Here is a 14,524-nt window from a genome sequence, read left to right on the forward strand (position 1 = left end):
GCCTTGCTCTGTCATAGCGTAGATCATCCGACTCTGTTTTTGCTTGTTTTTTTTTTGTTTTCCCCGCGTTGTCACTCATGACCTCACACACTAACCTCGCGACAACTGCCACCTACAGTAGGCCTACCTGTAGTTATCGCGAGGCTCGTGACAGAGCTCAGATAGGGAATGGTTTTTTTTTTTTACTCCGCCCGGGGTATTATTATTTTTCAATAACGCAGGTTAAAATACGGGAGATTTACGGGAAAATCCTAATACGGGAGGACGGCGGGAAAGAAGGGTAAAATACGGGACTTTCCCGGCCAAACCGGGATAGCCTACTTATGACATTTTTGACATCATTTACGCCAAATACCATTCCTTGTGTGTTGAAAAAGTAACTCTTGATTCTCCACTTTGAATATTCAGAACAGTGAAATTAGATAACTGCAGTAGAAGGAAATAATCTCAATTTTGATCATATGGCCTCGAGAGTAATATGGACAACTTTTATGGCATTTTCTGTTCATTTTTGGAGCTTGAAAGAGGTGCAAACAGATATGTTCCACAGAAGGAGGGTGAGTAAATAATAACAAAAGTTTCTTTAAGAACGTTCATGTTCACAGTAAATCAATTTTACTTCTACTTTAAAATGAAGACTTAGCAGTGGTTTTCATTTAGCTGTTTCTGTATTTAAAATCTGCCTCTCATTGATGTGACAGCAGACGAGGTTATCTGTTTTCCTGCTTACATATTAATATGAAAAGATGCCGTCTCGACTGCTCCAGATGTCTCTGCTCGCGGATACCCTCGGGGCCATCGCTATACCCCGCACGCGCACCTGTCACACACTCTGCTCCCGAGCTCGGTCCAAGCCGGATCGAGTGAGTGAGCGCGTGTCACTCAGCAGCTCCACCCCTCCGGTAACTACACCCAGCTCACATCCGACCGAACCCACACATCAGATACATTCACCGTTATAAAGGTATCCCCTCAACGTCACTACCGTGGCGAAAAGTTATTTTAGGTGTTTTTGTTGGGATTTTGAGGGAACTTGCATGGACTTGGTAGGGTGTAAAAGGTGAAAATGAGAGTGAGGATGATAAAGATGACGGAGTGTAGCTGGACGTACTGGACGCTGTTTTTTCTCTGCGCTCTCGTGCCGCTCCCAGCGCGCGCAGATATCACTTGCACCTCGTGCTTCGCTCCAACACGCCGCAATGAGGCACAAGTGCAGACAACGGCTTTTGTCAGCCGTGATTTTGGAAGTGTACCGGACGGCAGCACTGATAAAATCTGGAAGTGGGGAATTGACGGAGCTCAACTTTCCCCTGAAGCGCACATAAAGTCTCATTCTGTGTCCTGGAGAGAGACACCGGAGAACTCGCACATATCCCAAGCGGAACGGACGAGCCCAGCTGAGGAAAAAGACGGAAAAGTTTATCCAACATGGTTTCCTGAGGAAATCAAAGTAAACAGGAGGGAAAAGCGCAGTCTGTTTCCGTCTGACAGCGCGGCAGCTTCTCGGTTCGAGTTCAGACGTACCGGAGGAGGAGTTGACGGTTCCGGGAAGAGTCCGAGGCAGAATGAACCACACCTGATTACGTCCACCTTTGCGTTGTCTGGAAATTCTGCTCATAACCAGGCCATGGTGCTGTGGTCCGGACACAACAGCAGCGTGAGTTTAAACTTTATCCATGCATCACATTTTAGAGAGCCATAATTATTATATACTTGTAAAGTTAAAACTGAGCAAGTGAGTCATTTTATCTGTTGTTTTATTGTGATGGATTTCTTTGACATTCTGGACTGTAGTTCACGCACACGACTGGTGCGTGGCAGCTGCAAAACCGTGCACGCGTCACCATTTCTTTCTACACCGCTCTTTCTTTATTGCAAAAAAAAAAAAAAACTCTCTTGTGTGTTTACGGACAGACACTGCAACCAAGGCATATCATCCAAAGAGTCAGTGCAAATTCCCTGCGCGTGCATTTGACAGACCACGGATTAATCCATGAATGAAAACAAGTCAATCTGTCTGCCCTTAGAATTAATTTCTTTAATGAATGTCTATTTTCCATAAATAAGTATATTGATTATTGGAAGCCACTGGTTCTCATTTAACACCCATCCATTCATTTTTCTATTATTTTGATGAATTAAAGTATGTGTGATCATAATAGTCTCATTTTGCTTATCATTATGTTCATGTATCACAGGATCATACTTTCTTTGAAACTCTTTATTTAAATGTCAGATTTTAAGTTTTGCAAGATTGGATTGAAGATTTTTACTGCGTGTTGTTACTGTGCCTTGTGATTTCATGTGATAAACAATAATTCTTGTTTTTAGTCTCCCATAACATAGACTTTTGCCCCTATCCTATTATGTGTACATATGTTTACTTCCTTACTACACACTATGCAAAAAGAGTAGGATGCCAGAATGTGTAGTATGAAACTGTAGGCAAGCAATACCCAGATGACCTACTGCATCTGCTTAGATACTGAAGTGTGCAGCTAGTGGACACTATTCTGTCCCACAAGGCCACAGGAGCTGAGAGAAGTAGAAATATTACAATAAATTGTCTCAGAATTGTGAGCCAAGTAGATAAGAAAGTTGTTTCTTGTGGCTAAATTGTTCATATTTAACACCTTGTTTTTGCGGGTGTTGTTAGTAAATCATAGGTCAAAAGACAATGTCAACATGGTGGATGAAGTATAAAGATGCATTTTTTGGGACACAGCTTTAGTCTGATTTGCCATCCTCCCCTTTGGTGTTTGTTGCCTTCTTCATTAGGGCATCTGTTCTGGGATGCAGATGTTTCAGATGAACCTGCCAGCAATGCAGTTTAAGTGAACACAGTGCACAGTGACAGTTCAGAAGAATGAATTAATATTACTTTAATATGACTGTCAATTATTTGCCTGCAACACTTTACTTTATTAACAATCAATTTCTTTCATCAATAATCTATTTGCTGCATCTGCTAGAGACCTACATCTCTAGCACCCTGGGTCCTCTGCTTGTATTTCTCCATATGCTGCTGTGGTTTGAGTGACGCCTTTTTTTTTTTTTTTTTTGGTAACCCGAACTCATTCCTTTTCCTTCACAATTTCTGTGCCTCATCTGAAATATAAATGACTGACTCTGTCAGCATACTTTTTAGATTGGCAGGGTAATACCTGCAGAATTTATGTATGTGTGTGTGTGCGTGTGTGTGCGTTTCTGCAGTGCTGCTGATGCCATCGGTATATCTTTTACCAAACCGCATGAGTGATGTTTTTGCGACGCCACAGATGCAAACTGAACGTCAGAGAAAAGACAGCATCCACACAAACTCTTTCTTCCTGTGTGTCTCTATCTCACCCTGACATACACACATTTATGCATTGCACATAGACATTTGTTGTATTGATTTGGCACATTTGACACTGCTATACATAATGAACCACCAAATTGTTTAAAGGATAACGCACCAAAAACATCATACACAATCATGACGTTAAATGAAAAATGAGGCCCATATGGTATTTTGAAAAGATCCGTTTAGGAAATGATGTTAGCACGAGAAGAGATGACACCGGTAGCCTCTCAGCGGCAAGCAACAAATGAAGCCCTCTGTCATGCCAGTTTTCATCAAATGTGAAACCTTTCCTTTTGCTTCCTGTAGACACTCTGTCTTATTACCACACAAGTGATAAAGCTAATGTCTGGCCTTTCACACCTCTGTTGGACCTCACTCAATCCCTGACACACACACACACACACACACACACACACACACACACATACAAGTTCTATTTGCACACTAGAATGCATTGGGCAATAATAATAATTATACTTTTTACTGTTACAGCACAGCCTGCCTTAAATACCCTTGTTTGCTCCAGAAGGTGAGAGCAGATGGACAGATACCTGTAGTATGCAAATACCGGGATACAGCTAGAGTCAAGGGTATCATAGAGAGCGTGTTACAGGCGTGCACGTTTGTGTGATGATGTCACGGAAGAATTAGAGACTAGGTGTGTTTCATTTGACAGTCGACTTCACAGGGTATTCTGCAATCTTAAAGAGTTGGTTCACACAAAAATGAAAATTGTCAACATTTACTCACCCTCATGTCGTTCCAAACCTATAAGACTTTGGTTAATCTTCGAAGGTTTCTGTCCCTCCATTAAAAGTCCAGGTAATGGAAACTTAAAAAGATAATAAAAGCATCATGAAACAAATCCATATTAAGCGGTCTAATCCTTGTGAAGAGATACGATCACTTTATATGATGAACAGATTCTTCAATTTTAACATAGCCAAATTACATTTTCATATTAAACAATGTAACATACATTCATCACTTAGTCTAACGCTTTCAGATACGAATTAAAAAGTAATATATTTGTATTTAAATAAATAAACATAGATGTATTATATGCGCATTTATATTAAATGTAAGTATGGACATTTCTATTGTATTTATTTACAGATATAAATGATGTTATCATAGCTCAAACTCCTCTAATATGCAAAACTCAAATTTCATCTATGTGTGATGATTTTGCAGGGTGTACCAAATGAATGAATTTTGTGAAGTGAACTTCAACATATCCCCTGCTTGGTGAGTAGGGCGCAGTGAACACAGATTAGGGACCCTGCCATTCGCAGATAGAGTCTGCATTTTATGATGGTACTCATTTGGCAACTTACTTTGCTCATGTTTTACGCCTTTCAAATAGAGTAACGTTTGCATGCAAGGATTTGCTTTATTTTGATGTTAGTGGCTTTAGCGACCAAATTGATCCACAGCGTTAAGCAGTTTTCCTGAAGAGGAGTGTGTGTGTGTGTGTGCAAGAAACTGTGTGTTCTGCTGAAAGCATACTCTCTTAGGCCTAATGTCACTGAAAGCTGAAAGCTTTCACTTTTGATTCACGGCAACTGAGAGGCTGTTTGGCCGCTTTCTCAATTGTAAAAACAATCAATGAAAATCCATAAAGATGATGGAAATGCAAGAGAATCATTTTGCTACCCCTGCAACGCCTGCCCTTGGGTCCTGATCCATAGTTTGCCCTCCAAAGTCCACGTTGACATTTTCTCTGAGAGGAGCCCCCGCAGAGCAAGAAATCATTGTAAAGGTGGGGTTTGTGTATTTAGTTGTCTAGACAAAACGGATCTTATGCAAATGTGGCTAAGGAAGCACATCTCCAGGGGAAGTCTCTCCATGGGAGTTTGATTGCGATCAAGCAGTGATTTTAGCGTTTAAAAAAACCTCTCCAGCCTGCTGTGAGAGAATCGCAGATTATGGCTGTACAATCATAGGTTTCACAGGGTTTATTTTGTTTTCCTGTCTGTTGCGCTCGAGTTTCATGTTGATGCTCTGTTGATGCCCTACAGGAAGATGGCAGTCAACTATGTCCAAGTGTGGGCTTGTGCGTGCGTTCATGTGAAATTTTGCAAGGGTGTGTGCGCATGTGTTCATGTGAGTACAAATGGCCTGCGGAGAGCATGAGGGTTGTCCTTGAGTTTGGCTGTCCATCCAAATGTCTACACATCCTCAAACAGTTTCACTCTGGAGTGACAGCCAAAGTGTGTGTGTGTGTTCGTTCTAGACCTGTGTGTCTATGAGTTTGTGTCCTATCTATCTCAGGGCAGCAGAGTGGCTGAGCTTGTAGCAGTACACACTCTGACTCGGGGAGACATCAAGCCTGGTTAGTTTTAAAGGACTTTTCGATATTAGAGCGGTTTGGGAGGAAGCCAATGTTTTAGTTTTGCGACAAGTCACTGCTGATGATACTTCAAAAAAGTTTATTAAAAAAAGTACAATTTTTTTTTCAATAGTTTAAAAAAAATATGTAGAACATTGGTGCACCAAGGCTGCATTTATTTGACCAAGAATACAGTAAAACAATATTATAAAATATTTAATATATATATAAAATATATTGTTAAAACTTAAAATTTTAAAATTTTATAAAGGTTCTGTCCATCTGTTTACAGACAGCAAGTCGTATCCATTTACCTGAATCATATGATCAAGTGAATCTGCACATTCTGTCTACAATAATTTGTCACCTAATGTGCAAAGCTGGTTGCATAACCTCAGGATTTATTCTCTAAAACCCTGAAATCTCATAATCATTATTAGAATCTACCAGAGCAATGCGAATATATTTTGTTAAACTCCATGTTTTACAGATTCATGTATTGTGTCACTTGCTAATCATTTTAAAATCCTATGATTTATGAGACACAGCCATTCCAAAGTATATGAATATCCAGTACCAATATAAGTTTGAAGCTAAAATAATTTGTCATTTGCTCAACACAGAGATTTATGGACAAATTCAAGGGAAAGTGAAACAAACAGCACAACTCTTAACATTTCTGAAGCCAAGGATTATAAATATCTACAATTAAATTCTTTCTTTTGTCATTGTAACAAATATTGTTGTAAAGCTTGGCAATCTTTTAAGAGTATGGTTCCTTAAACCTAAATAATTAGACTTCTTGTGATACTCTTGATTAGGTTATGCTGCTATATGCACACATTTGCAAAACTCCATCACTCATATTTGCTGAAACTCACACATGTGGTGGTGATGGTAAGTTCAGTCAAGACTGCAGTACAACACTTTGTGCCAATTCAGTCATTTAAATCTGAGTAGATTAGGTTTTTGCTTATCCGTAAATGTTGCTTCTTTAAATTCGAGGTTGACCAAAAATGGACTTTCAGAGGTGGGTAGAACTAGAACATCATATTTCTGATTTATAAGATGACAGTTTTTAAAATCTGTATATTGAATGTGCTAAATATGTCCTTGGTCTTTCTATAGCCCGTTATACATGTGATATGCCATGACATGCATAGATCCTACCAAAAATCACAATAAACCCAAATCCCAAAAGAATCCAGAAAAAACAGTATAACTAGAAAAATGTACATTATATACGGATAAGAAAATGAAGCACAAACAGCTTAAATGACTTCAAATAACCTCCCTTCTCTTTGTTTTCAATTGTCAAAGTGAACATGAGTAACTCAATGGTAAATCATGCTCATGTGGTGTTTTTATAACATTCTATCTATATTAATAATTATGCAATACTAATAATATTAGACTATAAAGAGTGATGGAGATGTATGTAGTACATGTAAGATTTATGATTTCTTTTTCCCAGATGAAGTTGTATGTGCTGACAGGGCACATTTCCATATACTCACATTTTCTCGGCATGCTTTGACTTTAATTTAGTGCGGTTGATGATTATTTGATCAAAATCACTAAATATGCATTAAAGTAACAGTAAAAATAAGAATATTTAGCTAATGAAAATAGTTAGTTTAATATATTTTATAAACTATATTTTATTTTGCCCCTGAGTTTCAATTTGGGTCAATTTTAGTGGATGTATGAAGTCAGTTTCTGAATTATATCTTTAATGATTTAAAATTGAACAAGCTTATTTTTGTGAAATGTTTTGCTTAAAAATTTTGAACTATATTTCTTTAAAATAAACACCATTATATAGAGACGTTTTTGACACATAGAGTTAATTAGGTGTCCAAATACATTTTGGGGGCCACTGTATATCTCAATAATAAAATGTGCTCAATAATAATAAGATATGTGAAAGCGCCCATGTACCCTTCACATCCAAATGTATGCAGACCAGTGACCTGTTTTTCCTTCCAATGGGATTCGCAGTGACGGATTTATTCATTATGAGCTATCCAGGCTTTGTCTCAGTACTGAATATTAATGAGCATGCAGATTAATCGTGGTCATTGTACACTTTCCAGGGATGTAGAGAGCAAGTGTCAGAAGTGACCTGGAGATGAGAGATGAGAGCATTTGTCATTGGTCTTTAGAGAGAGTGTGATTCTGTGTGTGCAAGAGTGCTTGGGTATTGTATGTGTTTGGCACTGATGTGTGCGTGTGTATGCCTGTGAATGTCTTTGAGACCTGTGTGTGTCCGTGTGTGTGTCTAATTATTGGTCTGTAGAGAGTCAGCTTGTCTCTCTGTCTTTTTAATTAAAGGCAGAGGCAGCGGAGGTCGAGTGGGTATCCAGACTCTAGAGAACGGCTGTGAAAGACATAGAGAGGAGCAAAGGAAGCCAAAGAAACAAAGGAAGTCAGATCAAAATAAAAAAAGCATAACATAGAGGTCACAGAAAATTTAGAGAGCAGGCTATTATAACCCAATTCTGCCACAGAAAGGAAGTGACATCACAGAAATGGTGTTCAGAGGGAGTAGAGATACGTTCAAGTCAAAGTAAAACCCTTCCGTGTCTTTAATGCTAATGATACAACCTTTTTTTTTTACTCTCATTCTCTTTGTTTTGACTTTGTTCAGATTGCAGCTCAGTTCAATCTATTTTTACCTCAGTGGCAAAACTTTCACTCATATTTCTAGCCCTTTAACCCCAGTGACAGCTTGTGCTAATGCTCTGTGTCGGGTCTGAAAAATAAATCTCCTCTAAAAGGCTACATCCTTTTAAAAATGACTAACACCTCTGTTTAACATTTTGTGGAGAGGGACCATTAATATTTACCGCTTTATATGGGCCAATAATCTCACAGCATGTTTTTCAGGGAGCTAAACAGCTCATTGTTTATCTAATACTTTTAACATCAGACTTTTTATTAGAAGGCAAAAAAATAAATAAGGCTTTTCTCCCTTTTTTCTTCACATTTGTTTTTACTCACTGTTTATATGATGTGCTGCAAGCAGTCATTATAGAGGAAATTGTCAGTCTTGCTCTGTAATTTTTGTTGTTGTTTAAACAAACTAGAATTCTCTATAGATAAACATTACATATAGGCTCTGTTACACAAGTAACTCTAGTACACTAGTACAAAACCATTAGGGGGTGCAGTTTACTTTGATTTTCCTTAAAGGTGCCCTATTGAATTTGTCTTGGCATAGTTAAATAACAAGAGTTCAGTACATGGACATGACATACAGTGAGTCTCAAACACCATTGTTTTCTCCTTATTTAAAAGCTCCAGTCCGTAACAAATACAGTTAAAAATAATCCAAAATAATTATATTAAAAAAAAACTTATTCTGCCAGTGGTCAAACTATCTGCTTGCCATAGCTAGATTCAAAACGGTTAGCTTGTAAAAATGATTTTAATTCCAGTGGTACTGGTGGGTTTCCGCGGGAAATTCGAGCATGTCTTTGCGTCATGACGTCACACCCGTACACATAAAGAAGGAGTTTCGGCTAGCCGGCTATACTGCGCGTGACGAGATGTTTAGATGTATAGGCTTTTCTCGCAGGCGCAGCACTTTACATAATTAAACTTATGGCATCCAGAAAGATCCAAACAACAATCATCAGTGTCAACTGGAGATTCAGCAGTTATAAAACCCAAAAGACTTCGTACTTCGGATTTAAGGTGGCTAAAGAAAGAGAAAGAAACCGTCTCATGCGAACACAAGGATTTAAACATCGGCGGGGCTTTTGAAAAGTGCGTGAACTCCGTGTTTTGAAGGGGTTCAAAACGGAAGAAGAGACGGCTTTTTTCTGCTGAACAAGTAAGTTAAGACATTTCAATAGTTCAATCGTGTAACAGTACGTTTTCTTAATTCACACAGTTATGGAGTTTCCTTTGTTGTGCCTTTCTCGTTTTGCTATTATGGAGAATATGAATTCTGAACTACGCAGGTAACCATAAAACACATTAAATTTAACATTAGTCACGCAATGCTGATGTTGTTAACATGAACAATTTGAGAACAAAGTAGGCTATAATTTGCACGGTTGCTGTAAATCGCGTTGATTAAATCTAACGAAGCTTATCATGTCGAATGCTTTTTCCCCCTTAGTTGGTCAGAACAAAAATGGATTTTACTTACTTGTTCAGAAAACATTTTCTTATGAAAATTCTTATGTTGGTCAAACTTTCAAAAAGTGAATCTGTGATTCTGAATGACAGTATCCACACAGCGCGGTGACTGACAGCAGCACTCGCCTCAAAGCACTGTGTTCATCCGCGCTGTTTCATGCCGATTTACAACCCACGTAAAGATAATAATTCCGTGAATCACTGCAGTTACAGATTTCGAACAGAGAGATGGCGACAAAGAGGAAAAGATACGGACTGCAGCTTTAAATCTCGTTTTTGAAAAACACCCCTGAAAAATAGGCGAATCTCCACATAACACAAAGAATCTGTGACGCAACAGTCGGGATCATTAATATGTACGCCTCCAAAAATTTGCATATGCCAGCCCATGTTCAATGCCAGGCAGAACTGCGCAGCCGAATCGTTCTGGAGGTTAAGAGACAAGCGAGGATCATAGGGAAAATGGCAGATCATGGAGACAAATGTTATGTTCCAGGCTGTGCAGGGGATGTGAGGACTTTTCATACCCTTCCCACAGAAAAGAAATGTCAACAGGCGTGGTTGTTTATCTATAATCGGATACCGCAACAGTTTAATTCGAAGTTGTTAGTTTGCTCTGCCCATTTCACCTTATTTTCTAACCTGGGACAATATCAAGCAGGCTTCTCTCAGCGTCTCATACTGAAGAAGGGGGCAATTCCAACTATATTCCCGCTAGCGGTACACTAGTGATTTTATTAACTATAATTTACACTGTGTTATCTAGATCCAGCGCAAGATCCTAGTACAGTAACAATAGCAAACTCCGAGTAACGAGCATACATAACTAAATAGTATGACAAAGTATTTACGCTGAGGTTAATAATTTTCTTGCCTGTGCTGTCATATAAATCTACAAAATAATACTGTAGATACATATGTAAATTCCCTTTTGTCAAATAATTTTACTTTCGTCTATTATTTCATCAACAACACATCAGGGGCTAACTATGTTAGTTTAGTTGCTCACAGATAATGTTAGCTTACTCGATCCTTCTAGCTAACGTCACATTCTCCACCACATAGTTGAAGCTATATTTATTTGACAAGGCATCTAAGTCCATTTGTTAAAATGTTTTAATTTTTGAAAAATTACGTATGATTATTTTGCACGCTTGTATTTCAGAGTGTGTGAAGTGAAACAGCCGATCAGAGCAGAACTCCTCATTACTATTCATGACCCTTCCAAATAAGGTAAAAACAGACCATTTCATATAGGGCCAATTTCTAGAGTTGAAAATGGACCTGTAAAACCATTTTAACATTTTAAATGCCCTTAAATAAGCCACCTACCCTCTATGTAGATATCAGAGACAAAATTAAAATATTATTTCAACACATTCTAGGGCACCTTTTAAAATAAATAATTTCACTTGATTAAATTGGGAGCATTACAATATATCAGTAGTTCAGCTATTTTACGAAAGCATTGTTTAAATATTAAGTAGCCAGTTGGTTTCCTTTTTTACCCTGTATTCAAAAGTAATTTCAAATGTAATTTAGGCTCAATCTATAGTTTTGTATTGTAGAATAAATTTTTTTATTTAATATAGAAGAACTGGTAACACTCTACAATAAGGTACCATTAGTTAAAAATGTATAATGCATTAACTAACAATGAGCAATTTATTTGTTACAGCATTTATTATCCCTTGTTAAAGTTAATACACATACAGCTGTTCATTTATAGTTCATGTCAGCTCAGGTCCATTAATTAATGGTAACAGATACAACTTTTAATTTTAGTAATATACATTAACTAAGATTAATGAATGCTTTAGAATATTTTTTCTAAAGGGGTTTTCCCCGAGGGGAAATCCATTCCGATTGATAAGGGTTACGCGCAGATGCCTTCGTTCCCTATCAATTTGGAAGAAGCCTTGGTTCCTGTCCCAGGGTCCCAATTTGAGAGCGTTATGTCGCCGGGTATCTATTTCGACAGACGCCTCCCTCACGGGCTGGGGCGCGGTCATGGACGGCCGCTTTGCGAGAGGTCCTTGGCAGGACCATCATTCCTCTTGGCACATAAATTGCCTAGAAATGTTGGCGGTGTTCCGGGCTCTGAGGAGCTTCCTGCCAGACCTCCATGGTCGCCATGTCCTCGGTGGTGTCTTATTTGAATCGCCAAGGGGGTCTAAGGTCGCGCCCTCTGTGCAGACTGGCGCATCAGATCCTACTGAGGATCCCTGAGGGGGCACAGTACCTAGAAGCTGGCCTGTCAGCAGAAGTGGTTGAAACTATACTCACTTCCAGAGCTCCCTCCACAAGGAAGTTATACGGCCTTAAGTGGAATGTTTTTTCCATTTGGTGCAGAGAGCGTGAATTGGACCCAGTTAACTGCCCAGTGGCTTCAGTACTGGAGTTTCTCCAAGACCGCTTTTCTACTGGGTTTACCCCGTCCACACTCAAGGTTTATGTGGCTGCCATTGCGGCTTTCCACGCTCCTCTGAGTGATGGTCCTCTGGGGAGGCATCACCTGGTCGCGCGTTTCCTCCGTGGAGCCTGGAGGATGAGACCTGTGACTCGTACCAGAGTTCCGTCTTGGGACCTGGCAGTGGTTCTCGATGGGCTGGCCGAGGCCCCCTTCGAACCACTGGAGTCGGCTGAGGCCAAGAACCTTTCGTTTAAGGTGGTCTTTTTGTTGGCCATTACTTCTCTGAGGAGGCTAGGAGATCTCCAGGCGCTCTATATTTCCACTGGGTCCTTGGAGTTTGCTCCAGGCAACATTAAGGCCATCTTACATCCCAGGCCCGGCTATTTGCCCAAGGTACCATCTAATGTGGCACGGCCTATGGTTCTGCAAGGCATCTAAGTCCATTTGTTAAAATGTTTTAATTTTTGAAAAATTACGTATGATTATTTTGCACGCTTGTATTTCAGAGTGTGTGAAGTGAAACAGCCGATCAGAGCAGAACTCCTCATTACTATTCATGACCCTTCCAAATAAGGTAAAAACAGACCATTTCATATAGGGCCAATTTCTAGAGTTGAAAATGGACCTGTAAAACCATTTTAACATTTTAAATGCCCTTAAATAAGCCACCTACCCTCTATGTAGATATCAGAGACAAAATTAAAATATTATTTCAACACATTCTAGGGCACCTTTTAAAATAAATAATTTCACTTGATTAAATTGGGAGCATTACAATATATCAGTAGTTCAGCTATTTTACGAAAGCATTGTTTAAATATTAAGTAGCCAGTTGGTTTCCTTTTTTACCCTGTATTCAAAAGTAATTTCAAATGTAATTTAGGCTCAATCTATAGTTTTGTATTGTAGAATAAATTTTTTTATTTAATATAGAAGAACTGGTAACACTCTACAATAAGGTACCATTAGTTAAAAATGTATAATGCATTAACTAACAATGAGCAATTTATTTGTTACAGCATTTATTATCCCTTGTTAAAGTTAATACACATACAGCTGTTCATTTATAGTTCATGTCAGCTCAGGTCCATTAATTAATGGTAACAGATACAACTTTTAATTTTAGTAATATACATTAACTAAGATTAATGAATGCTTTAGAATATTTTTTCATTGTTAGTTCATGTTAATTAATGTAGTTAACAAATGGAACCTAATTTTTAATGTTACTGAACAACTACAACACCATAGTTTAATATGAATATAATTTGATTATCTTGATTAATGCATCAGTTTGGTTCCCTTTCTAGGGAACTCGAACTGCGCCGGTTACGACACTAGGGGAACGCCCTTCAGCGTAGCGCGTCTGAATTTATGAATGAAATCGAATCCAATCCTATTGGCGTTGCTTGATGACGTAGCGTGTGACGGCATAAGCGGATGTATACAAAAGCACGCCGGCACACAGAAATGTCAGCTTTTTGCTATTCAGCAAGCGCTCTGTGTGTTTGAAACTGTGAATCTTATTTGGTGTTGTTTGTCACTGTTATTCCAAAGCTCATCATGGCTGAGCAGTTCAGAAAATGTGTGTTCCCTTGCCCACGCTATCTCACGGCTGGGGACACACACGAAATATGTGTGTCTTGTCTGGGAAGCCAGCACGCTCAAGCAGCTCTCGAGGTGGCTGCTTGCGCTCAGTGTGAGTCCTTATCAGTGAGAGTGCTGCGTTCTCGGTTGGCTTTGTTTACGGATGATGGCCAAATGCGTTCTCCCCGCGGTTCAGGTCCCATATCTGCCGAGGCAATGCGGCGGCTTAGATCGTGGGGATCGCAGGGAGATCTTTTAGGCGACAGTGGGACTGCCGAGGCACTTTCCCACTCTTCGTCTGAAAGCACAGGTTCCCCTATTCCCCGTTCGGGAGCCCGCACCACGGCTTCTCCCGCTCGGGATGATGACCCCGTTTTACACCTCTCTGATTCCGAGGGATCAGATGTGCTCAGTGTTGGGGAGGCGGAGCCTAATGAGAGACACGATACAGTTCAGCCTGCACCCAGCTATGATGAATTAATGGAGGTTTTAACGCAGGCTGTGGCCAAGCTATAAATAAATATTGAGCTTGGCCACAAGAGCGGCAGAAAGCGCGTCCTAAAAGCAAGCTTGATGAGCGCTTTCTGCAGCACCGCACGCAACCTTCACGCCGGTCTATTCCTTTCTTCCCTGATTTACACAATGAGTTGTGTAAATCTTGGAACAGGCCCTTTTCAGCGCGCCTGTCTTACCCCCC

At 39.5% G+C, this 14,524-nt stretch overlaps 1 protein-coding gene across 1 annotated transcript in view; it reads left to right on the forward strand.

Annotated features, from left to right (window-relative positions):
* Positions 1-799: 799 nt before the first annotated feature.
* sorcs3b (sortilin related VPS10 domain containing receptor 3b) overlaps positions 800-14,524 on the forward strand; it is a 62,071-nt gene continuing 48,346 nt past the window's right edge. Inside the window, exon 1 of the mRNA XM_056235022.1 lies at positions 800-1,657. Within this exon, the coding sequence (XP_056090997.1) occupies positions 1,067-1,657 (591 nt within the window). The 5' untranslated portion in view covers positions 800-1,066. The remainder of the gene's footprint in view (positions 1,658-14,524) is intronic.

This window comes from Rhinichthys klamathensis, unplaced genomic scaffold (assembly GCF_029890125.1).
Source record: "Rhinichthys klamathensis goyatoka isolate OS25496 unplaced genomic scaffold, OSU_Roscu_1.1 h1tg000412l_1, whole genome shotgun sequence".
Lineage (NCBI taxonomy): Eukaryota > Metazoa > Chordata > Actinopteri > Cypriniformes > Leuciscidae > Rhinichthys > Rhinichthys klamathensis.